Below are 22,813 nucleotides of genomic sequence, written 5' to 3'. Positions count from 1 at the left end.
TGCTATTCTGAAGTACTACAAGGTGGATGAGAGTGGAAAGGTGACTCGTCTGCGACGTGAGTGCCCTGTCTGTGGAGCTGGTGTCTTCATGGCTAAGCACCATGATCGTAACACTTGTGGTCGTTGCGGAAACTCCTTCAAGTGAGCCACTGGGTGATTGCTCTGTTGGATGTATTGTTTGTTGTCAGTCGTTATTTTTGATCCAAAGATTGAATAAGTTGGAGTAACACTAGTCTTCATCAGTTTATTCGTTGTTTCTTTTCCAGTCGCTGCATATGATTCCAGTAACAGGAATTGATTTCGGCACCTCTTACAGTTGCTTTTGTGTGAGAAATGAGACTGGAAATTCATTTCTGTCTCCAGATGATGATTCTCCATTAATTCCGTCATGTATATCCATGACAGATAGAGATATCCATCTTGGATGGGCTTCTGTGAAAGATGCTCTTCGAGACAACTTTCTTGCTTTTCGAGAGTTTAAACCATATATTGGACATACAATGAAGGAAATTCGTAGTTGGGAGGAGAAAGCATTACCGTATGACTTTAACGGTGAGCCTTATCCCTATTTATATGGCAAACAACGTAAGACTGGGAAAATAAAGGGATATGGATATCCGTCCTTCGTTCTCAGCTGTTACTTGAATGCTGTTGCTAGTATGGCATTGGATCAGGGCCGTTCCAAAATATCAGATGTAGTCCTTGCAGTTCCAGTGAATTCAAGTGCTTCCCAGTTACATTCGTATGTGGAGGCAGCAAGATTAGCTGGATTGAATGTCCTAAGAACTGTTCCAGAGCCATGTGCAGCTGTATATGCTTGTTGGGACCAAGTTTCGATGTATAGACAAGTTCTTGTCTGTGATTTGGGTGGAGGTCCTTTTAATCTTTCGTTGTTAAGTATTCAAAATAGTTCCATTCAGGTGGTAAATACTATCCGAGGAAATACCTTTGGTGGTAGAGACATTGATGAGATGATTGCCCAAGAATTTCGGAATATTTGTAGGATTAATGACATTTTTATCAATCCAACAAAACCAGAATATCGTAAGTTACTGATTGAAGCAGAAGAAATGAAGAAGAAATTGAGTACTGAGGAGTACAGTGCATTTGATGTGAGTGATTATGGTGATTCGTCTGTTTCTGCTTCTCTTACAAGAGCGTGGCTAACTGATTTGTTGAATGAAAGTGTGGAAGAAGTTGTCCAGTACATTGAAAAGCTTACAAGGAATCTGAAGGATCCGAGCATAGCTATATTACTGATAGGAGGTTGTTCTCATATTCCTCTCTTTGCTGATCGTATTCAAACGCGATTTACAAATATCCCTGTAATTAAATTGAAGAATGCGGATACAGTGATTGCTGAAGGAGCCGCTCAGATTGGTATGAATGAGTTTCGGCTCAATTCAAGACGTATTGTCGTTCAAAATTATTCACTTATGGATATTTATTATCAAATCGACTCTTCTTCAACTACATTACTATTACAGCGAGGGACTTCATGTGACGTACAAAAGTGTGTCCGTTTGGATCTAGGAAGTAATACCAAACGTATTACCCTATGGCAGAATGAGAATGATTTGTTGAAGGCATTCCTTTCTCTCGATGTGGAATCTCTTCCAAGAGGTACAGTTGAGATACTGGTTACGTTTGATCCATGTGGTGAATTGCATATGGAGTGCGAAGGAAGGCAGCTAACATGTCATTACTATTGTGCACTTCCTTCTTCTGAAAGAGAGAAGTTTATGGTAATTGAACCACTTTTATGTGATGTTACGAGAACCATGAAGAATCTGAAGGAGAAGCAATACTCGAGTGATATTGATTCTGTCATGAATTACCTGGAAAAGCTGAAGAAGATTGCATCAAATAGTTTGTTTCAGGGAGCTTCCGAAAACAGTCTAAATTACATTCGTTCTCTTCATGAGCAGCTACGACAATATTTAGGAAGTTCGTAAGTTTATCTTCTATTGTTTTTATTATGGCTTTGTTTGGATACACATACATTTCGTTATAAGGATGAATACTGAAGTGGATTATTGTGCTATCGATATTGGAACAGATAGGTGCAGAGTCTCTGTGTTTGTTGACGGAGAGCCAACCGTTGTTCCTTGTGATGCGGAACATTCTTATATTCCTTCCCTGTTATCCTATTCTTCAAATTCTTATTATGCAGGGACACAAGCTATTCAACAGGGATGCAAGAATCCACTAAGTAATGTGTATGAAGTGAAAACCTATATTGGAACGACTTTAAGGCCTGGATCCATGGATTTCAAGTATTCGGATTATTCTTATTATATCTATTCGGATAAACAAGGTAATCCGTTTTATTATCCCAAAACAGAGAATGGCAATCGTATCGTGACGATTGAGGAGACTCTTGTAGCGTTAATGTCGACATTAAGACACCGAATTGATGTGTTTCTAAAAGGGGTTACAATCCGTCGTGTTCTTTTAACGGTTCCTCCATATTTTTCCGATTCTCAGAGATCTGCACTCACGAGGGCTGCATCTGCGACTGGTTTTGAGGAAGTGAAGATGATATCGGAACCACTTGCTACATACTATGGGTTTCTAAAGGTAGATATGGTGATTCCAGAATATATGATGGTTTGTAATTGCGGAGGTGGCCAGTTTTATTCTTCCTTGTTGCATATCGTTCAAGAAGTTCCATCGGTTGTTAATACTGTAACCAATGAGAATGCAAATGGATCTGTCATAACTGAAAGTATTAGGTCTATGCTGATGAAAATGGAAGAAGTCAGTAAAGCTGTAAACAGGGATTCAATAAAGTATTGTCAGTTATATAATAGGATTGAAAAACTAAAAATCAGTTTGAGTGAGGTTCTGTCGACATCTCTTGATTTGAGTGTTTTTGGGGATTCTGATGAAGATGATTGTGAAATAACACGAGATATGTTTTCAGAAGCAATAAAGGCTGTTCGTTCAGGAGTAGTTCAAATGTGTAAAGATTGTATTAAGTCCTATCTTCCGAATGCTGATCATCTTCCGATTCTACTTGTTGGTGGTTGCTCGCATATCCCTGCTATTCGACAAGCCATTCAGACTTCGTTTGCAACTTCCTTGTTCCCAGTAGTTGACTGTGCTGATACTGTCACCGTTATTGGTGCATGTTCTCAAGCTCCCAAGCTACTATCTGTGCGGAAGATCTCTCTAAGTTCATTGACATCGACTATGGTTTTAGATCGGAGCCGGACTGGTGGAGCTCCCCATCCATCTATCACACAGTCCTCTCCACTAACTCTGTCTTCTTCATCACAACGTGTGCAAAAACAACCGATTCCCACAGTAACGATTGATGCTCGACAGAAGGCATTCATGACACTTCAGACACATATTTCCAGTTATCTCACCTTCTTACAGAGATATAAAGGAGTGGAATCGAGTGTTGATTGGCTGAAGAAGGCAAAATCTGCTGTTGATGCCACAACCTATGAGCAATGGACAGTGGCAAATCTAGAGAAGTATGACAACCAAATTGCCCAGTGGTTTCAAAGTGTGAAGCCAAAGTAGTATTTGTAAGGATGAACACGAAGCTGCAGTTCTAAAGTAATAGAAGTTACATCTGAGTTTGTTAATTTGTGTTCTATGTTTGTTGGGATCCCCTTTTACGCCAGCCTAATTGACTGAAGAATCCGTCAATCGTTCACCTGTCTTACGTCAATGATTGAGGAAGAAGGAGCACGGAGTCCCCTGGACCCTTGCCGTGTGATATTATTGGTAGTGTTGATGATTCTCCTTCTCAGTCCTGATCAGAATAGTGGTAAATCCTCCAACTTACGAGATGAAGACACGATACAAAAACAACGAAAGGAACGAAAGGCACTTGAGAGTCAGCTTGAAATGGATATCCGTGCTATGCAGAACTCTTCTGAACATTTTCCTTACAATATATCGGGTATCTATTTGGGCAAGTGGAATCGTCGGAAGAATGAGAACCCCTGGAAGCCAAAGAAAATGCTGTTAGGGCTAATTGAGCAACAAACCAGAGATCCTAATAATTCGACTCTACAAGGTGAAGAAGGATCATTGTCAATTCAGTTATATGACCGAGGATACTTACAATATGGTATTCATCAGATTTCAGGAGTTATGACGATGATTGAAGGGGATCAAGATTCGAAGGATGATGCTTTGTCATTATCTCTCTTAGGGGTTTATTTCATATATACAGGCCAGTTAAGCCTTTATGCAAATTCTCGTGGTGGTCGTTTTGCGTTGATTTGGGAGACAACTGATACCCAGAATATGTTCAATATAACGAATCAATTTCCTGAGAAGATTGGTTATACTTCAAATGGCATGAGCTGTTACTATCTAACTCCTCCTTCTTTACTACCTGAGAAATCAAATCGTTGTTTGTATCGAATGGATATGAATTTGTTGCATTTGGAGAATGGACTGGATCCCGAGATCTCTCACAACAAGCACAATCGTATGTTGCTCAATGCCACTGGAGTATTAGAATCTACAAACTGCAATATTGATGTATCTCTATCTTTCAGTGGATTTAATATGGATACAAACCATATTACCAAGAAGAGTCGTATCTATACAAGTATATTGATTCTCGTCACTCTTGGAGAGAGTTTTCTTTATGTGCAGCAGATGCGACACTTATTGATTGCTTCGGCTTCAGCTGCTTCTTTGATCCTTTTTATTTTCATCTCCGCGATCGATCTGCTAGTGGCCATGTTACATAGTATGGCGAGTGTGTTTTTCTTAGGACTCTTTTCAGAATTCTATTTGATTTCATTTAACAAATTGTTCGTGTTTTCGATGATTGAAATGCGTCTGATATTTGTCATTTGGAGATCGCGTTACCCTGATATCAATGCAGATAATTATATGTTATATCAACGAAAGTTGTCTGCAGTGTTCTTTGGTCTGTATTTGTTGATCATTGTTACATTGGTTTCTGTTTATACTCGTACGATTCTTGGTTATATTCTGATACTTGTTCTCTATTCATTTTGGGTACCTCAAGTAAGCTTATTCTTCAATTCGTTATTTAGATCATTCGATCTCTTCAATTAGGACAGCGTCCTCCTTTCAGTACCAAACACATTATTCTAACTTCTGTCTTCAAGCTCTTCCTTCCTCTTTACTATGTCGCATGTCCCTACAATCTCATTCGTCTCTTTACTGACATCGAGGTCCCAGTGAAGTTCGGATGGTTTTTAATCCTTTGGGTTGTAATTCAGGTGGGTATTTGGTAATACTGATTATATAGACGGGACTCGTCTTGGTACAGCAGAGGCTCAATCCATATTTGATTCTTCCTTCGTTCCTTCGACCCAAGAAGTATGATTATCATGTATTGCCGACAACGGTTTGATTGGAATGAGAAAGTGATTTGTAGGATTCTCAACTTGATCCAGATTGTGCTATTTGCATGAGTAGTATTGATTTTGACGATGAGGGATCCTTTATGGTTACACCATGCAATCATGCTTTTCATACTGAGTGTCTTCATAAGTGGATGGATGTCAAGCTCGAGTGTCCCACTTGTAGGACGATGCTGCCTGATGTTCGGTATCTTTAGCTGTACTATTTGGACTTTTGTTTGTTACGAAGAAAGGGCGGGATTAGGTATCAGGATCTATATTGGATTCAAAAACCAGTCTCGATTTTTCGAGAGATGAGCAGTTGTTTGAATGAAACGTAGTGAATGAAATTGGTATGTTCTGTGTAGATCTGTACTTGAGAATGATTTTTGTGAAAGTAAATCCCTTACTTCAACACCAACAATGCGTCGAAAGAAGTCATGTTCTTTGTTTTTGATTTTGTGATGATTCCTAGATGGATCCTTTCCAATGAGTCCAATTAGTCGAATGAGTACAGATTCTCGTATTAATATTGAGATGAGTGATGAAATAATAGCAGTAAAACGTGGAGTTCCCATATATGTAGGAGTATCAGAAAGCCCTATGAAAGAATTACGAATGGATCCTCTGCTATCGATACGAACCAACCAACCAGTAGCAAAAACACCTCCGAATCAGATCTCCGACTTGACAGGTGAAACATCTATAGTGGAGTCTTTGGAGCATTTGAATGAAACTGAAAGTGAAAGAATTGATAAAGCGTTGAAACTGGTGTCTGAAACTGTGACATCGTCACTATCTGAAGAAGGAGGAGAACCTCTGAAAGAGATCCAGGGTCCACTGTTACATCTTTTTCAGTTGCTTCAAGAGTGCTCCTTTGTGGTACATTTATTCTATTTGTTGATTGATCATAGTTATCATCGATCGATTCGTATGTTCATTTCTTGCCATCGCTCGATCGTCTTCTCCACTATCAATACCAATCAGATTATTCACTTGAAGATGTACAATTAACCGGTGTTCAGCTCCATTTCGCTGTTCTTGCTGCAAATCCAACTCATAAGATGTATGCATTGGATTGAGAGATGACAAGTAGTCTTCAACAGGAGGAAGTCTATCAATCAATAGCAGTGTTTCTCCGTTCTCTTCTTCACCATCAGCTTCAATCTGAGAAGCCATATCCCTCCCGACTAACAGCAGTTCTCTCCCAACTTAATACTCTCCTTCATTCATTTCCTCTTCCTCAGAGTATGTTGATTTGTATTGATGATGGGATCTGGGAGACACTTCGGCATCTTCCTCCTTCATCATCCTTTCTATACAAAGAATTATTTGATTATCGTGTTGTAGGGAATGAGTATTTGTTGTTTCGTAGGGACTGTATTTGGTGTCACCAGAACTACATAAAACCATACTTCTCTCCTTGTTTGATGAGATTGTGGATTCAATGAAACTTACCACTTCGCATGCATCTTCGATCCCTCGTTCTCTTGAAGAGGTTCAGCGATTAGTCAGTACAGGATCATTTGAACTTCATCTGATAACTCATCTCCTTCTCCAATGGACACAGTTAAGTGTTCATATTGATGTTCAAATAGCTGTGGGAGATCAGAACGTTATTCATTTGTAGAAGGAATTATTGAAGGATACGAATTCAACAACTTCTCCTCTTCTTTCGTTATTCCAAGAATTTAGCGTATTTTTGGAATATCTATTTTCACGATGTATTTCAGCTGATCTGGAGACAGTATAGGCAAGGAAACTGTATAATATCTAGTCACAAGATCATCAGTCAGTGCTTGAGGAACTGTACACAGATCTTCTGATAAGTGCTTTGTAAGGTTATCTCACTTGTTTCATTCTCAGAGATCCTCGATGGCCAGGAGCATTATTACTCTTGTTTATCATGAATCAGATGATTGCAAGTCAATTACGAGAGATTCCACATATGAAGCCAAGTGATATGACAAAGGGGAAGAGTCGTTTGGTGAAAACACTGACTGAAATCACTGCTTGCTATGTACAGTTGGCTCAGGTAGATATGGAGAATAATTTTACTGAAAGAGTGTACAACAGAGTCGATTTGATGAATCTAAAGAGGAAGAACAACCTGTGCATTTGATGATTCCAGGAATGGAAAAGGAAATCTGTGGTTGTATGTGTAGAAATGGTCATCCTCTTCCAAATAGTGATAAGTATTGGAATGCCTTAGATCTAGCCTTTTTTATATGTTGTGATTTGTGTAATAAATGGTACCATGGAAGCTGTATTGGTCTGTTGCAACGTCCTACAGACCTAAAGGCCTGGTTATGTCCTGCATGTAGTATGCAACAGCAAATAGAAGAAAAGAAAGAAGAGAAAGATGTATCAATGGAACAGAAACAGTTAGTATTGAATTATTACTGTGAATACTCCTTACACCATCCTGGTATATTGAATGAACAAATGAATGAAGGTCGTGGTGCTCATGATGTGATTCTTATTCTTCTATTCTTAGCAATAGTGTTTTGTATTCTTGTTACTTTGGTCTGCATCCTTTCATTCCACTCCATCTGAATGGTTGATTCAATCAGTACCAATTCCTTCTCCTATCATCATTCATCAAGTATCCTCTTTCTCTTCTGAGATCATGATTAGTCTCCATTACCAGATCTGAAATCTCTTGGTTCTCTCTACCTCTCAATCATTCGTCATTCACCTTCTCTATTACAATCATCACTCTTCTTTTCTCTCTTTCTCAATGGATTGGATACTCCTATCATTCGTATTCAAGGTTATTTCTCCACTGCATTAGAACTCCTTCTTCAAACCCAAGCTCATCTCTTCTTAAGTCAATCTGTACTGTCTGTGATGAATCGAGGTATGTCCTCTTCGTATATTTCTGTGCGAGAGAAGAATTTGAAACTGTTGTGGACAGCAGCAGATACGTATCCGCGTCTTCTAACACTGTACTTACCGGTTTTACTTCAAGGTTGTTCTGATCGAGGAATCTCTGTGCGTAAAATCAGTTATCGACTCACTCATCGTTTGATGTTATACTTGCTTCAACGAAATATTCAGAAGGAGAGTCGTGAGACGTCACTTGCAGTACGATTGTATCGAATGAATCTGAATGCACTCACTTCTTCGGAGGAAACAGCTGTACGGAAGTTATGTTTGGAATCTGTAGCTGATGCCTGGTTGTTTAGAGCTCCTTTGAGCTCTTCGTTCTTAGACTATCTAAGTATGATTGCAAAGAATACGACGGCACGTGTGAATGAAGTGAAAGCACAATCAGGATCTGCTATCACTCGTGTAGAGGAAGGATTAAAACAGATAGGAGAAGTCTTTAACAAACAGGACAAGTATTTATTTGATCTGAGTGCTTGGATCCTTCATACACTACGAGAAACATTACCAGAAGTGAATGATAAGGTGAGAGAATGTTTGGATATTCTATGTGTGCTTGCTGAGATCCATCCCAAATCATTCATTCATCAATTGCTTCATATTCAACGTTCTTTGGAGTCACTCTTAGAGAGTCCAATTTCAGAGAAGAATCAACGTCAGATTCGTACTTACCTTGCTGGAAAACTTCTTGATATTCTGCAGAATGTTCTTCGTGAATGTGAAATCTCCCCTGCTGTAAGTACACTACAGAAATGTCTTCTTCAAATCATTCAACAAGCGACTTCTGTGAGTCTTGTTGAGAAGGCTTCACAATGTGTGGTAGTTATTGTAAGTCCCAGTGTCATAATCTCACATTCAGGCTGATATCACTCTGGATTCTTCATCTGTATATTCTCTTCTCAATACAAGTTTACAAACACTGTCTCAATCAATCAAAACTATTGATAAGGCGAAAGAAGTTCCATTGATTCTGGCAATTGTAGTTCTGGGGGTTTTATCACGGGACTTTGACTTTACTCATATTCCTCCAGATGATGATGAGGAAGGATTGATCACAATAGAAACGCATTGTCGTTTCATTCCAATTGTACAGAATCTGTTAGAAACTGCTTTAGAAACGAAACTTCCAGGCCCCTTAAATCGAGAGTATTATTGTCATCTTCTCCACTGTTATCTTCGTGTGATGAGTCGCAGTGTGAATCTGATTTCTTCTTCATTTGTTCATCATTTAAATCAGGTTTGTTTTAATGAGTGATCTCACCCATCAGGCACTTCAAGATTCGTCTGAAGATGTTATACTAGTCTCTTTGCATGCTCTCCACGAGTTCCTTCAGAGAGTTGCAATAATAACAACCACTTCTTCATCAAATGAGAAGGTGAGTATGATCATTTGAGATCATTGTTAGTTGAGTGATATGCTATATTCAATCCCTACAACAAGTCATCTCCCTACAATGATGAAGGAACTCCACAAAGCCCTTCAAACTAACTTCATTCATCCTTCACCCAGAATACGAGCGATGAGCTTAAGTATTCTGTTCCTTCAAGTGAAACAGGGCCTTGAATATCCATTAGAGTGTATTCCTAAGGTAGTTGCTCTGTTAACAGATCCTACAACAGAAGTAGGGTTGTTTTTGGTATGTCAATAATAGATTCGAAATCTTGCATTAGCGTTTTTATCCTATATCAATGAGAACTATCATAGTGTCTTCCTTCCTCGTGTAGTTCCTGCTATGCTCTCTTCCATTCAAGAAGCAAACCAAAGGAATCAATTGTCCTCATACTCATATTCCTGTTTTTGTGGTCTGTATCGAATTATATCAGAAAAGTGTACATCCCAATCAATTCGAGAATGTCATCAAATCATCTCTCTTCTGTTGACACATGTATATCGTGATGTAAGTGGTGTGATGATGATGTGATGTAGATGGAGGTACCACTACAAGAAATTGTTTTCTTTACACAATTTCTGAGTGTTTGTCCATATAGTTCGCTAGAAGAGGTCATTAATGTAATTGTGTCTATCAACGGAATGGTATATTTGCTAATTAATCAGAGTGAAACATATGATATCCTTCAATAACAAAACTGATTGTTCCTTAATAATAGTGATTGACATAGTTGGTGGACAGGAAAAATATGAGCAGAAGGATTATTCGCTAATTCATAAAATGTAACATAATTCATTAGAGACATATATAGGGAAAAGGGCCTCATAGAAGATCTATCGTTCCAAAAGTCTTGTCTGAATATCCAGAAGTCAATTTTGATGCTTTTGCTCAAGAAGCATTTGAAGTCTTCATATCAGATTTCAAGTACAACAATCGCTCTAGCTAGTCTAATATCGGATAATCCAGGGGTCAACAAGAGAGACAACTTACTAAGTGGGGAAGAAGTTAATTGTGTTTCACTTCCAATATCTGTCCAAAACGTTCCTCAGAGTGCAAAAGACTTAATAGCGTTAATAAAATTGTTCCAAAGTCTGACTTTTGTGGATCCTGTTGAGAATCCTGTTATTAAGAAAGAAGCCAAAAAGGATATCAGGACGTAGTATTGTAGCGATTATGCTGTTATTTGTTACTAGTACAGAAGCATCTTTTCTAGAACTCTACATATTTAAATTTCAATTGGATGCATAAACGTACAACAGTATACTACCCTCTCAACACTAATTAGAAAGCAGATTACTTCAATGAACGTTACAGCCCCTATTCAACACAAACATGTGCATATTCTTATTCTCCATCTCTACGGCAGGAAAGGGAGCAGTGACGCAATCGAATAACTCAAAGCAAACAAGTTACTATTTCGGTAAGCATCACTCTAAAGTCTTCCATAATTGTCAGGGATAGAAGAAATGTAATATGTTGAGAAGAGAAACACGAAGCAATATCTTGTTCAGTACCAGTAGAAAAGTATGAGAGTGAACATAAGAAATAAAACTTAGGTAAATGAAGAGTATTGCTCTCCGCCACAACTAAGAAAGTGCCATTAAGAGGGTAGGAGGAACCCCATCGGCCAATCATATTGTTGTATTACTTGAATGCTATTTTACTGTTTTATTACACAAGCGAGATCAATTTTTAAATACAAGATCGTGTGATTTGATTTTCATCTAATTGTACTAGCACAATATTTTGCTGGTAAGCTTTGTTATTGAGTTAAACACAAATGAAATGATTAGACGATTTCGAGGAGAATAGAGTGAATACCAAAATAAGTCCAATTATCGATAATGTAACTTCCTTCGATAGAATATTCTTCGACTTGATGCTCACTCGAGGGTAGCATCTCGATGTTGTAAGGCTATCATTCATAATTGTTCTACAGCAAGATGAACTCTTTGGTTTTGCTTTCTTTTTTGATTGCAATTAGTAAGTTGCATGTCGTTCATCTTATTTCTAGTTTCTGCTGAGCCAGTGAATCTTCATGATTGGACTTGTGATAACTGGAATGTAGTTGGTACAGTGAACCAGCCTCTGCAGAAAGTTACATGTACTGTTACCGGTTATGGAAGAACTGATGCTCCTCGTTTCAATCCTCAGCTTCCTGTTGGTTTGACCTACAACATTATTTCAAGTGGTACTACACGAACTGTGGAAATCACCGGTACTCCTTCCATTCCTCAGCAAACCAAGACCTATTCGGTTGGTTTCAAGGAGTGGGTGAGTCAGCTGCGTATTGGTATTATTGGTGCTCCCACAACTCTGAGTTATGGATTTGATTCCATGACTCAGTATGTTGGTGTTCCTATTGAGCCTGTACCTGCTCGTTCGGATGCCTATCTGAATTCTTTCACGATTTCGCCTTCTCTTCCTGAGGGAGTGAATTTCAGTGCAACTGATGGTACCATCACTGGAGTGTTCCCTAGCACTGCTTCGAACAATCAGGTATATACTGTTGTTGGAAGCAATCAGATGGGTTCAGTTCAGACTACCATTAAGTTTGTAGTAAGAGAGGAGCGTGAAATGACTGAGAATGGTTATATTGGTTGCTATTGGTCGGGAACTACTGAGTGTCGTACTCCTGCTTTCGATTACTACTATCAGAATACTGCTCAGTTCTGTCAGAGAGAACAGAAGCTTGACTACACTGATTCCTATTCTGAGGGATCTGGTAACACTTGGCCTGGTTTGGATGAGCGTTTCCGTGATTACTACACTTCATACATGTATGGTTATATCCATGCTATGGTAGAGGCTGATTACACTTTCCAAATGGCTTCTGATGATGCTTCCTTCTTGTATATTGATTCTCTTGAAAATGAAGTGATTAACCGTGATGGTTGTCGTGGTTCTTCAGTCGATACGGCCACAAAGCATCTATCTGCTGGAAAACATTTGTTCGTTGTAAAGTTCCTGGAGATCAACGGAGCTGCTACTCTGTCTCTTTACTATGCTGCACCTGATGTGGGTCTTGAGCGAACTGTTTTGGATAGTACTCAGACCAAGATTGGTGGACGTGGACCTACTTTCATCACCTATCCTCTGATTACTGGATATGCTAATGCTGAATTGAAGGTATATACACCTGAAATGGTATCTGGAGGTGCTGATTCATGGACTGTTACCCCTGCTCTTCCTGCTGGTATGACTTTGGATCAGCATCGTGGTCAAATTCGTGGAAAGCCTTCTGCTGTGTACACTGGTTATCATACGATTACTGCTACTGGAGTGAATGGAGTTGCTTCTACTCAGATTCAAATTATCATTTCAGATGCTCCTATGTCTGGATTCCGTGGTCAGTACTACAAGGTACTCGATGCTGAATTGTGTATGTACACAAACTTGGCACCTTCTCAGATCGATCTAAAGGTTGTGAAGCTGGATGCTCAGTTGAACTGGGAGCAAACTTCTTCTGGAGTGTGGAGTGGATTGCCTACTGATTTCAATACCTATTTCTATGCTGAATGGGAAGGATATCTCCATTTTACTGAAATTGGTAACTGGAAGCTCCGTCTGAAGTGTGATGACTCTTGCCGTCTGTTCGGTATTGAAGAGACTTTGCTTATTGATCACTGGTCTTGCCATACCTGGAGTGAGAAGGAGGCAACGATTGCTGTTTCCTCGACTGGCTACTACTACTACAAGATCCGTTACCAACAGAAGGATAGTAGTAAGGGTTTGATTCTTGAATGGCAGCCTCCTACTGGAAATTATGTAGTGGTTCCTGCTGATCAGATTTTCCATCTGGCTCCTGGAATGCTTTCTTATGACTACGAACAGGCCCACTATTTCCAGGGTGTTGAGATTGTTGGTAACAATCCTCATTTGTTCTCTGTTGCTTCTTGTAACAATTACCAGGCTTCACCTGCTTTACCTAATGGTTTGAGTCTTAACCCTGCTTCTGGTGTAATTTCTGGTACTCCCGCTGCTGTTCAGGGTTTAACTCAATACACTATCTCTTGTACTGCTCCTAATGGTAGAATTGAGACAACCGTTCGTTTTGATGTGTACTTTGAGTTGGCTCCTAGTGGTTTGTATCTGGTTCAGGATGGAGCTGCTGTTGGTACCAATGTTATCACTGGTTATCCTGGACAAAGTCTTAGTGCAATTAGCGTGTCTGGAACTGCTAGTGGTGTTTCTTACTCTGTTAACCCAGAGCTTCCTCGTGGACTGAGCATTAATGGTGCTACTGGAACGATCAGCGGTACTCCATATCTTCCTACTGAAACTCGTGCTTATGTGATTACTGCTTCGAATCCTGGAGGTATTATGACTATGACACTGATGCTCGGAGTGGGAAGTTGTAAGGGATCTGGTTGGACTAATGACGTCTATCTGGTAACAATGGTCAGTGGTTCTGGTTCTCTCTCCATCAAGGAAGGTACAACGACTACTACTTGTTCAATGGGTACTTATGATGCTTCTGGAAATGCTGTTTTGAATAATTGTTACTATGGTTATTTCAGTACTGGAACAACCCTTACTATTTGTATGCCTCCTTCTTCCACTGCTAAGTTTACTCTCTCTTGTACAGATAATACTGGATGTTATACACAAGTCCAACGTGCTGATGGCAACAGATGGCCCGTTCGTTTTACCTATGAGGAGAGCCATCCTCAACCATATGATGATTCGTGGGATTTCCCTAGCTCTCTGACTCCTTTGACTGCTCTTGGTTTGTCTGTTAGTGAGGTGAGTGTGTATACCGGCTTCCCTATGGATACTGTGGAGATTATTCCTAATGGATGTTACAAGGAGATCACCATTGAGCCTTCTTTGGGAGTTGATTTTACTCTGAGCCTTCTTTGGGAGTTGATTTTACTCTGAGCCTTGAGAATCCTCGTATCAATACTAATGTGAATGGTATTCTGAGGAGTGTTTACACCATTACTGCAAGGGGTGATGCTGGAGAGGCCAGTGCTACACTGACTGTTCACTTTGTAAAGTGTGGTGATGATGGAAAGAATAGTCCTATCAAGTTTGTAATGACAACAACAGCTTATGGAAGTGAGCAATCTTATGTCGTGATAAGAGAATCGGATCAAGTGGAGGTGCATTCTTCAGGTCGTGTTTTCGGTAATTATGTTGAAACTACAACTACTTTGTGTCTAAAAATTGGTGACTACAAGGTAGTATTGTCTGATTCTTATGGTGATGGTTGGTCCACTGGTTCTTTCTTGAGACTGTTCGATTCGAGTGACTCACAGATTCAGGAATTTACTATTCCTGCTACATCTAACCGTGATGCTTATAGTTACACTGGTTACTTCAGTGTTGCAGCCAGTACCGCTGAAGGTGTGATCTGGAAGGCTTTGTTCAGTGGTGAGCCTCCTAGAAACTGGAATGCTCGTGAGTTTGATGCTTCTTCATGGAGTGACACTAGCACTTCATATGAGTATGGAACTTGGTCTAGTAACTCCATCTACTTCCGTTATGAGTTCGAGGTGACTGATGCCATTAAGTATCCTCTGGTTCAGTATGGTGTCTGGTACAAGGATGGTATTATTATTTATTTGAATGGCGAGGAGGTGTATCGTCGTAATATGCCTTCTGGAAACATTCGTCCTACTACTCTTGCTTCTAGTAAGTATGAGGGTTACTACATGCGTGTGGGAAGTGCTCCTGGTTACATTCTTGTTGATGGAAAGAATACAATTGCTATTGAAATTCATAAGCATGCTTCAACTACTGGTACCATCCAGTTTGCTGGTTATGCTAATGCTCTTCAGGGAGATTGTATTTCACGTGTGGATGGAGGAACCATTACTGAATCTTCTTTCTTCAACCAGCCTACCAGTTCTGCCGCTCAGGCTTGGGATCGTAATACCGGCACTGAATGGATTGAGAATGGTTCTCCTGCTTGGACTATTTATTCTTACAACTTTGATCGTATGGAATGGGTGAACAGACTGTCTCTGGTGTCTGCTAGCATATCAGGACGTGATCCTATGGAGTTCCATCTCTATGGTTCTACTGATGGAGTGAATTGGGAGGATCTATTCAACATGAAGGCTAAGCAAATGTTCACAAGTCGTAGAGAGCGTAGAGAGTTCATGATGTTGAACCATCTAAGTTCTTTCTCGCAGTACAAGTTCGAGATGATGGATTCGGATTCTGGCTTTAATAAGCTGTCTATGGCTGTGATTGATATCATGTCTTGCCAGCTGAACTATTGTGTGAAGGATGGAGGTTTCCCTGGAGTGATGTCTGATGAGACGGCTGTTGCTGATTGTCCGGAGGGTTACTTCGGTGAGATGTTCCGTAAGTGTTCACTGGCTGCTTTGAGACCCCAATGGGAGGAGGCTGATATGTCTCAGTGCCGCTCGACTGAGCCTCCTAAGAAGCAGGTTTATATTGATGTCATTTATTACCTTACTCAAGTGACGAAGGAGCAAATGGAGTCTGGTATGGCTGAAACGATTCGTGTGGCTATTGCTGATGCTAGCAACATCGTATCAAAGAATGTTGATTTGTGGTATATGAAGGATATCAGTAGCGAATATGAGGATACTACTGCCGTTGCCCTTTATGTAAGAGTAACTCTGAGCGAGAGTGAAGCTTCTTCTGGTTTGAAGAGTGTTAGCAACTCATTGAATGCTATCAATGAGAGAATCAAAACGAATATTCCTGATATACCCGAAGGTTTCTCGTTTGGATTCTACAGAGAACCTATTCTCCAGCAGAGAAAGGGTTTGGGTGGCGTTTCAATTGCTCTTATTGTTATCCTTGTCATTTTGGTTGTGATTATTGTTGCTATTGCTGCCTTCTATATTTGGGTGCGTACAAAGTCGAAGAAGAGCAAGAATGGTGCTAAGCAATTGAGAGCTGGAAAGGTGCATGCTGAGCATCTTTCTGGAAGTAAGAACGTTCGCGTTTAATCTGCATGTATGTTAGATTTGTTTGTTCAAATCACTTGAGATGTTTCCATGATCTAATTTTCCATGTTTTTTGTCATCATTTTCTATTCTCGAAAGACGATGGAAAAGGAACTAACGCGTTATGCCCTAAAATCTGGATATTTGGAGAAGGTGGTAGGCTGTTTCAAAGTCTTATGTCCATCAGGGTCACATCCGTAAAACCTGGAAGACGAGACTCTTTGTGCTGACTTCCTCTGAAATTTCGTACATTGATGTGAGATTTAGGCAAATTGGAGTAACAATCAGGGAGAACAGGTGAAAGGCAAGATTCCTCTGGAAAAGATTACAGATCTTATCAAAACTGAGTTAACAGACAAGAGTAGGGATGTGTAACTGGGTTTGAAAGGCCAGAGTGTTGTTTGCTGATCAAAACCGCTGAGGATTTCAATAAGAACTACACACTTAGTTTTGAAAATGACGAGTCTAGAGATGATTGGATTACCGCTATTGCCGCTGCAAAGGAGAATAAGCCGATACCGGATTCTGTGAATCGTGCATTTGTCATGAAGAACGAGGATGATCTGGTGGAGGATTCTAAGACCTATTTCAATCGTATGCTCACTGCTTTCAATGAAACGTTTCGAGACGACTGCTTCCAGGATGTTATGCTTCGCCTCTCCTCCTTTTTTACAAGAGTCGCCTTTACGGTAAGACAAGAAAGAGAATGCAATGTAGGATCTTATGAGCCCCGGAGAGCTCCTGGAGTCGTGCGAGAAGGTCCGCAAAATGTCATCAGTAATTCGTCAGGACATGCAGCGTTCCAATCTCATGACACAAGAAATTGATCATCTTTTTAATGATCTTAACGCCTCAATTGATTATTGTATGAAGAATGCCCAACAGTACGTTCTAGAGAGAGAATTCATATCTAGAAAGCAGTTGCGTGTCACCCAGTACTCAGGTTCTGAGTCTGTGAGTAGTATTGCTACAGAGAGTTCAGAGCCCTCGAAAGCCACACCATTAGCCGAGGAAACACAGTCACGAGGTATTGTCCAACATGGATTCCAGCAGCGCTATGTAACGAAGAGAAAGTGGAATGATTCCTAGGAAGTGAAAGAGACATTGGGTTCTGGAGCCTATTCTGTGGTATACGCATGTGTGGACAAGACCGATGGCCAGCGCTATGCTGTGAAATGTCTAAAGAAGCGGGATCTGCAGCGTAGCGACGTTGACTCATTGAAGAATGAAGTGTTCATTATGGGTCGATTGAATCACAAGAATATTGTTCGATTGGAAGGTTTCTATGAGGATAAAGAATATTACTACATTGTAACAGAATTGGTTGGAGGTGAAGATAATGAATTGTGATTAGAACTAGGAGGAGAACTCTTTGATAAAATAGTTGAGAAGAAGTTTTACAATGAGAACGAAGCAAGATCTGTGTTCAAGACTCTGGTTGAAACTGTAGGATACTGTCATAAACTCAATATTGCACATCGTGATTTGAAACCTGAAAACATCTTAGTAGATTCACGTACAGGTGATATCAAAATCGGTACAATTATTGACAAGTTTTAAAATCTAGCTGATTTTGGTTTTGCTAAGAGTACTTCAAGTACAGATACGGGTCGTCTGGTAACTGATTGTGGTTCTCCATGGTATGTGGCTCCTGAGATTTTGAAAGGTCACATGTATGGTACAGAGGTAGATATGTGGTCTCTGGGTGTGATCATGTACATTCTGTTGTGTGGTTATCCTCCGTTCCATGATAGCAATCAAATGCGGTTGTTTAAGAAAATCCGATCAGGTCAATATCGATTTGATTCACCTTATTGGGACAATGTGAGTCCTCAGGCAAAAGACTTAATTCGTCATTTGTTGGTAAGAGTGGATCTGTCATTGTGAGTTGCAGGTAGTCGATCCTACACAACGATACGATGCAAAGCAGGCACTTGCTCATGAATGGTTCAAGGTGGAGGTTCCTGCAGGTCAGACACGTGAATTGGGTTCTGTGATTCATGAGTTGCGTACATTCAATAACCAACGCAAAGGTATCATCAAACAAGGATACCTGTCAAAGCAAGGCCATATTATCCGCAATTGGAAGAAGCGTAGTTTCGTGTTGATGCGAGATGAGTTACGTTACTATAAGTCGGAGACTGAGAAGAAACCTCAGGGGAAGATTCGCATGGAAGATATTGTAGAGTGGGGTTTATAGGGTGGGGTAAGAAATAGACTGGAAGATGATCCAGATGATCAGAATGGGTTTGTGATCAAAACGATCTCAGGAAAGGACTTTAAAATCAATGCTGTTAGTGGGAAGGAGAAGGAAGATTGGATGGTTCAGATCAATTGTGTGAAACGATGCTTCTTGATGCGCCAGCGAGCTTATAATCACATAGTTCATAAGAACTATCGAGCTGTATATATCTGTTGATGGATTCATAAGCTAGGCTTTAGAGTTGATCTGGGAAGCTCGTAATGACAAAAACATGATGAATGATCCTAACTTGCTCCAGTTGTGGGGACGGATTGCTGAGTTCTGTGAAGTTCAGTGTGGTGCCATGTATATGGTGGATTCGGTGGAGGATGCTATGGAAGATAATGTCAGTATTTTGGTTTGTTGCAATTCGATGAACCGCGGGGATATGCGATTAGTAGCGGGAGATTTCCAAGGGAATGTTGTGTTGTATGATAATGATTATGCGATTGTGGCTCAATTGAAGCCTCATAAGAACATGGTAACAGCTGTGAGCAACGTCAACAAGTTGTCTTCGACTGTGTATGTGGCCACAGGAGCTGCTGACGGCTCTGTGTGTCTGATTAATGTAGAAACGAATTCTATTGCATTTACAGTGAAAGTAAGTGATATGAAGTGATATGAAGAATAGGAATTGAAGCGCAGTGTGAGTGCTACGGATGTCTTTGTGAATAAGGAGACTGGAGTGAAACGCCTCATTGCCGCTGATCGTGAAGGACGTGTGGTTGTGTGGGATATTACGACGAAGAAGAAGTTAGCAGAAAACGAGACGGATTGTGGAAATATTCGTTGCATTTCTTATGCAGGCAATACAGAACGATTTGTGGTTGTTTGTGAGAGTGGAGCTGTGTTGACATTCAATGATAGTTTCCAACAACTCGATTACTTCCACGTGGATAGCCGAGTGTTGTATGCTAGACCAGTGGACAATAGGTGTGTGATGGTAGCGACGGAAGCGAAGGAGCTAGTGACATTCAATCTGGAGACACATGCAGCAGTGGCACGTGTGAAGGTGAATAGCACAGAAGATATTCGATGCTTTGATATCACAGCTGATGGCAAGTATGCAGTCATTGTGAGTAATGAAATCCAATTCTGGCACTTAGGAAGTATGCAGTGTCAGGCGAATTTAAGTCCAATTCTGCCTGTACGATGTATGTGTTTGACAAGTGACTTTGTATCATTCTTTATTTCACAGGATACTCATATTGAGAAGTGGGTGATTGATTGGAAGATCTCGTATGAAGGAAAGAAGTATTATCCTCCCCTATCTCAATATGTAATGCATAATGCAGTCCAAGAAGAGCCTCTTGAAGAGAAGGAGAGTTATAAGGGTACTATTGAGACAGTCAAGGAAGAAGATGAAGAAGAAGAGGATTAACTAGTGTTTGTTGAAAAACAAGTGAGGTATGTGTATTGATGATGTTTCGGACAGCTACATCCATTGTTACTTCCTTGAACAGATCCAAACTTCGTTGAGATAACCCTGCTTTCTTAGCTCTGATCTGTGGATACACGGTAGCAGTTGGACTCATTACACGTTCTACTGAATGAGGTATTCGTTCATCTGGATTGTAGAAAAGCTTGATAATACAGTCATCAAATTGAAGATTGATACTGCAGAAGGATTCGGAGGATGTTACCTCCACATCCTTTCCAAAGTCCTTTTCGACTGTCCGAACCTGCTCTCGACGCGCTATATAACTATTTAGATGAAGTGATACACACTGCGTGAAGGATTGAATGTCGATGGATAGGTATTGGCCTTCCCAGTCTTTAACGGGCATACAATTTGGAAGGGTATGAGCTGCAATCTTAGGTATCCGACTTTCTTCAACAGGAGGGAATTCCAGAAAAATGTAGTAGATCTCATAATAGCGACCATGATAACAAGTATCGAACCGTAAACAGGTTAAATCTTTCTCTTTCATCAGAAAAGAAGAGACACCAAACAAACGATAACTCTCATCCTAAGAATAACTCCAATAATCATTTCCGACAGCAATTGCATATTGATCTTCGGGTGATTTATCGATTAATTCTAGTTCCTAGAGATCAGCAATGAGAATCATATAAACTGTTGTCATAATATCCCGTAATTTGTCATTCAACACTTTTAGCCTGTGCTCCCCATATTTTGTTTCAATTGTTGTCATCTAATCATCAACTCGTTCAGTTGTTTATTACTTTCATCCTTTTATCTTCATGTTCATTAGCGCTATTATCCATTGTTATTGATTGCTTTCAAATGCATAACCAAAATCGACTTCTTTTGTGGAATTCTTAATCAGGGGAGAAATCCCATTCACAAAGTTGGTTTCTTCCTTATCGTATTTCCAAGAAACAAATGATACAATACTCCCTTTAATCAATTCTAAAATGTTCTTGATAAATGGATGACTTTCGCTAAGAGATGAGAACAACACAATATGACACTGATAATAGATATGCTAATGTTCAACACGAACCCCGAATTGTACATGATAGATTACAGGAATTACTTCGATTGGACATAGACACAACAAACCCAGATTACAGAGCACAGTTCGATTCTTTTCCTCACATAATTCTCCATTCCATGGAGAAGGATACGAATACTTCTTTAAGGAAGCATATTTGGAGAGAACACTTGACATATCTGCATATATTGTTGCATTCTCTGTTTTCAGCAGTTTCGTATCAAATTCAATCGAAATTGAACATTTATGGAAATTTTCCACCTTGTTTAGAGCAATCTTCAGAATCTGCTCATATTCCCATCCTTCTACCTGGCAATATCGTGGGATCTATTTAAAAACGAAAAATGAATAAATACAACCACAACCCATCTTCCATTAACCAAATCACGTACAATCTTGTAAAAGACCAGTTGTTCCGTTTCTAACTTGAATAGAGATGACGACAATTGGGATTTCTTTTGTTTCTCTTTTCCATTCGCCTGAACTCGTCGAAATGTATTGTATTGTGTATACAACGGTGCATTTTCATCCGAATCGATGTATATGTCAGCTGTAGGAATAACAGTTTCATGGAAATGATTAAGATACTCTCGAAGAAGTACCAACCCATGCTGTCTCTTAAGATTAAAAGGAATTCAAAGCAATACCGTACGACCTCGAGCACGAATGAGCGACAAAAGAACCCGAAGACTTCGTGGGATGATAACAAATTGCTTTGTTTTCGGTTGAATCTGGAGTAACTCGAATTTACAAATGACAGCTCATGCTTACAGTGGATACACGTTCACAGTAAGTGGTGAGCGTAACTCCATCATCCATTTCCGGTTGACAAATCATGTAGTCTTGAAGTAGTGGCGATGGAGAAACAGACAACTGATCAACATCGACGAAATCTTGAAGGTACATTGTGATTAACGAACATGCCTTTTCAATACGAGAAGGGCTGATACTATCGATACACAAAGACGAACCATAGAGATATTGACGAGATGTTGACATGTCATCCAATTCCGGTAGTCCAACGGAAGTAAGCACTTTCTTTTTATGACCCATCATATCTAACCCTACCTCTACATCTTCAACACGAATACACTTGCTCTCAGGAAGGTAGAACTCGTCTTTTCCTTGACCTGCCATTTCTAATACATATTTTGCAATTCCTTCCATTACCTATTCATTAATTTCCTCTTACAAACATACTGCAGAGAGATACACGGATGTTTTCTTTGACACCACATTTGTCTGTGTTTTTTCCTTGATTTGCTGTCCAAGAATCTTTTCAGGAAACTGATGTGTAACTAAATTCAAATCAATCACGTACCATAAGAGCTGCTGTTTCTGCAGAGGGAATGTCTTTCGATTCGGATATATCTTCTGACTTTCTCTTCTCTGATAACCGTGGACTATCTATTTGAAAGAGATAATCATCTAGATTCTCTGCATCTCCGATTCCAGGATCACGAAATAGAAAATCCAAATCCATATCGTGGAGAAAGTCGATCCCTCTTTTGGTCTAGAGAATGACTTCCAATCAAGGGAGTTTAATCTCGAAGAA

The 22,813-nt window shown here is 39.9% G+C and overlaps 8 protein-coding genes across 8 annotated transcripts; 7 read left to right on the top strand and 1 right to left on the bottom strand.

Annotated features, from left to right (window-relative positions):
* Positions 1–398: 398 nt before the first annotated feature.
* On the top strand, positions 399–1,955 carry JH06_0418 (glucose-regulated protein; the record flags this gene model as incomplete). The annotated part of the gene is made up of 1 exon (XM_014673949.1): positions 399–1,955. The coding sequence occupies one exon, from the start codon at positions 399–401 to the stop codon at positions 1,953–1,955; it is 1,557 nt and encodes a 518-aa protein (XP_014529435.1).
* A 61-nt stretch (positions 1,956–2,016) lies between these two features.
* Positions 2,017–3,534, top strand: JH06_0417 (chaperone; the record flags this gene model as incomplete). Its single annotated transcript, XM_014673948.1, has 1 exon — positions 2,017–3,534. One exon carries the CDS (start codon positions 2,017–2,019, stop codon positions 3,532–3,534), a length of 1,518 nt encoding a protein of 505 aa, XP_014529434.1.
* Positions 3,535–3,684: 150 nt separating this feature from the next.
* On the top strand, positions 3,685–7,101 carry JH06_0416 (transmembrane E3 ubiquitin-protein ligase; the record flags this gene model as incomplete). Its single annotated transcript, XM_014673947.1, is given in 13 exon segments — positions 3,685–3,727; positions 3,746–5,007; positions 5,037–5,225; positions 5,255–5,353; positions 5,384–5,556; positions 5,599–5,685; positions 5,717–5,790; positions 5,824–5,889; positions 5,905–6,230; positions 6,263–6,414; positions 6,445–6,694; positions 6,724–6,963; positions 6,979–7,101. The coding sequence occupies 13 exon segments, from the start codon at positions 3,685–3,687 to the stop codon at positions 7,099–7,101; spliced, it is 3,084 nt and encodes a 1,027-aa protein (XP_014529433.1).
* Positions 7,102–7,254: 153 nt separating this feature from the next.
* On the top strand, positions 7,255–9,101 carry JH06_0415 (hypothetical protein; the record flags this gene model as incomplete). Its single annotated transcript, XM_014673946.1, has 4 exons — positions 7,255–7,383; positions 7,413–7,820; positions 7,852–7,953; positions 7,986–9,101. 4 exons carry the CDS (start codon positions 7,255–7,257, stop codon positions 9,099–9,101), a joined length of 1,755 nt encoding a protein of 584 aa, XP_014529432.1.
* Positions 9,102–9,484: 383 nt separating this feature from the next.
* On the top strand, positions 9,485–10,159 carry JH06_0414 (hypothetical protein; the record flags this gene model as incomplete). The annotated part of the gene is made up of 3 exons (XM_014673945.1): positions 9,485–9,613; positions 9,644–9,859; positions 9,890–10,159. The coding sequence occupies 3 exons, from the start codon at positions 9,485–9,487 to the stop codon at positions 10,157–10,159; spliced, it is 615 nt and encodes a 204-aa protein (XP_014529431.1).
* Positions 10,160–11,571: 1,412 nt separating this feature from the next.
* Positions 11,572–16,560, top strand: JH06_0413 (hypothetical protein; the record flags this gene model as incomplete). The annotated part of the gene is given in 3 exon segments (XM_014673944.1): positions 11,572–11,611; positions 11,643–14,464; positions 14,482–16,560. The coding sequence occupies 3 exon segments, from the start codon at positions 11,572–11,574 to the stop codon at positions 16,558–16,560; spliced, it is 4,941 nt and encodes a 1,646-aa protein (XP_014529430.1).
* Positions 16,561–16,623: 63 nt separating this feature from the next.
* JH06_0412 (CAMK1 protein kinase) lies at positions 16,624–20,180 on the top strand (the record flags this gene model as incomplete). The annotated part of the gene is made up of 13 exons (XM_014673943.1): positions 16,624–16,713; positions 16,745–16,813; positions 16,846–16,926; positions 16,953–17,246; positions 17,275–17,441; positions 17,472–17,616; positions 17,647–17,887; positions 17,918–18,094; positions 18,125–18,420; positions 18,452–18,744; positions 18,775–18,961; positions 18,993–19,400; positions 19,431–20,180. The coding sequence occupies 13 exons, from the start codon at positions 16,624–16,626 to the stop codon at positions 20,178–20,180; spliced, it is 3,198 nt and encodes a 1,065-aa protein (XP_014529429.1).
* Positions 20,181–21,030: 850 nt separating this feature from the next.
* Positions 21,031–22,741, bottom strand: JH06_0411 (hypothetical protein; the record flags this gene model as incomplete). Its single annotated transcript, XM_014673942.1, has 7 exons — positions 21,031–21,249; positions 21,280–21,585; positions 21,615–21,875; positions 21,906–21,998; positions 22,030–22,428; positions 22,459–22,545; positions 22,580–22,741. The coding sequence occupies 7 exons, from the start codon at positions 22,739–22,741 to the stop codon at positions 21,031–21,033; spliced, it is 1,527 nt and encodes a 508-aa protein (XP_014529428.1).
* Between the last annotated feature and the right edge of the window lie 72 nt (positions 22,742–22,813).

The sequence above is a fragment of the Blastocystis sp. subtype 4 genome (genome assembly GCF_000743755.1).
Source record: "Blastocystis sp. subtype 4 strain WR1 chromosome Unknown seqid_0023, whole genome shotgun sequence".
Lineage (NCBI taxonomy): Eukaryota > Bigyra > Opalinata > Blastocystidae > Blastocystis > Blastocystis sp. subtype 4.
The sequence above is the reverse complement of the archived record's forward strand: the minus strand, read 5'-3'. Positions and strand labels throughout refer to the sequence as shown.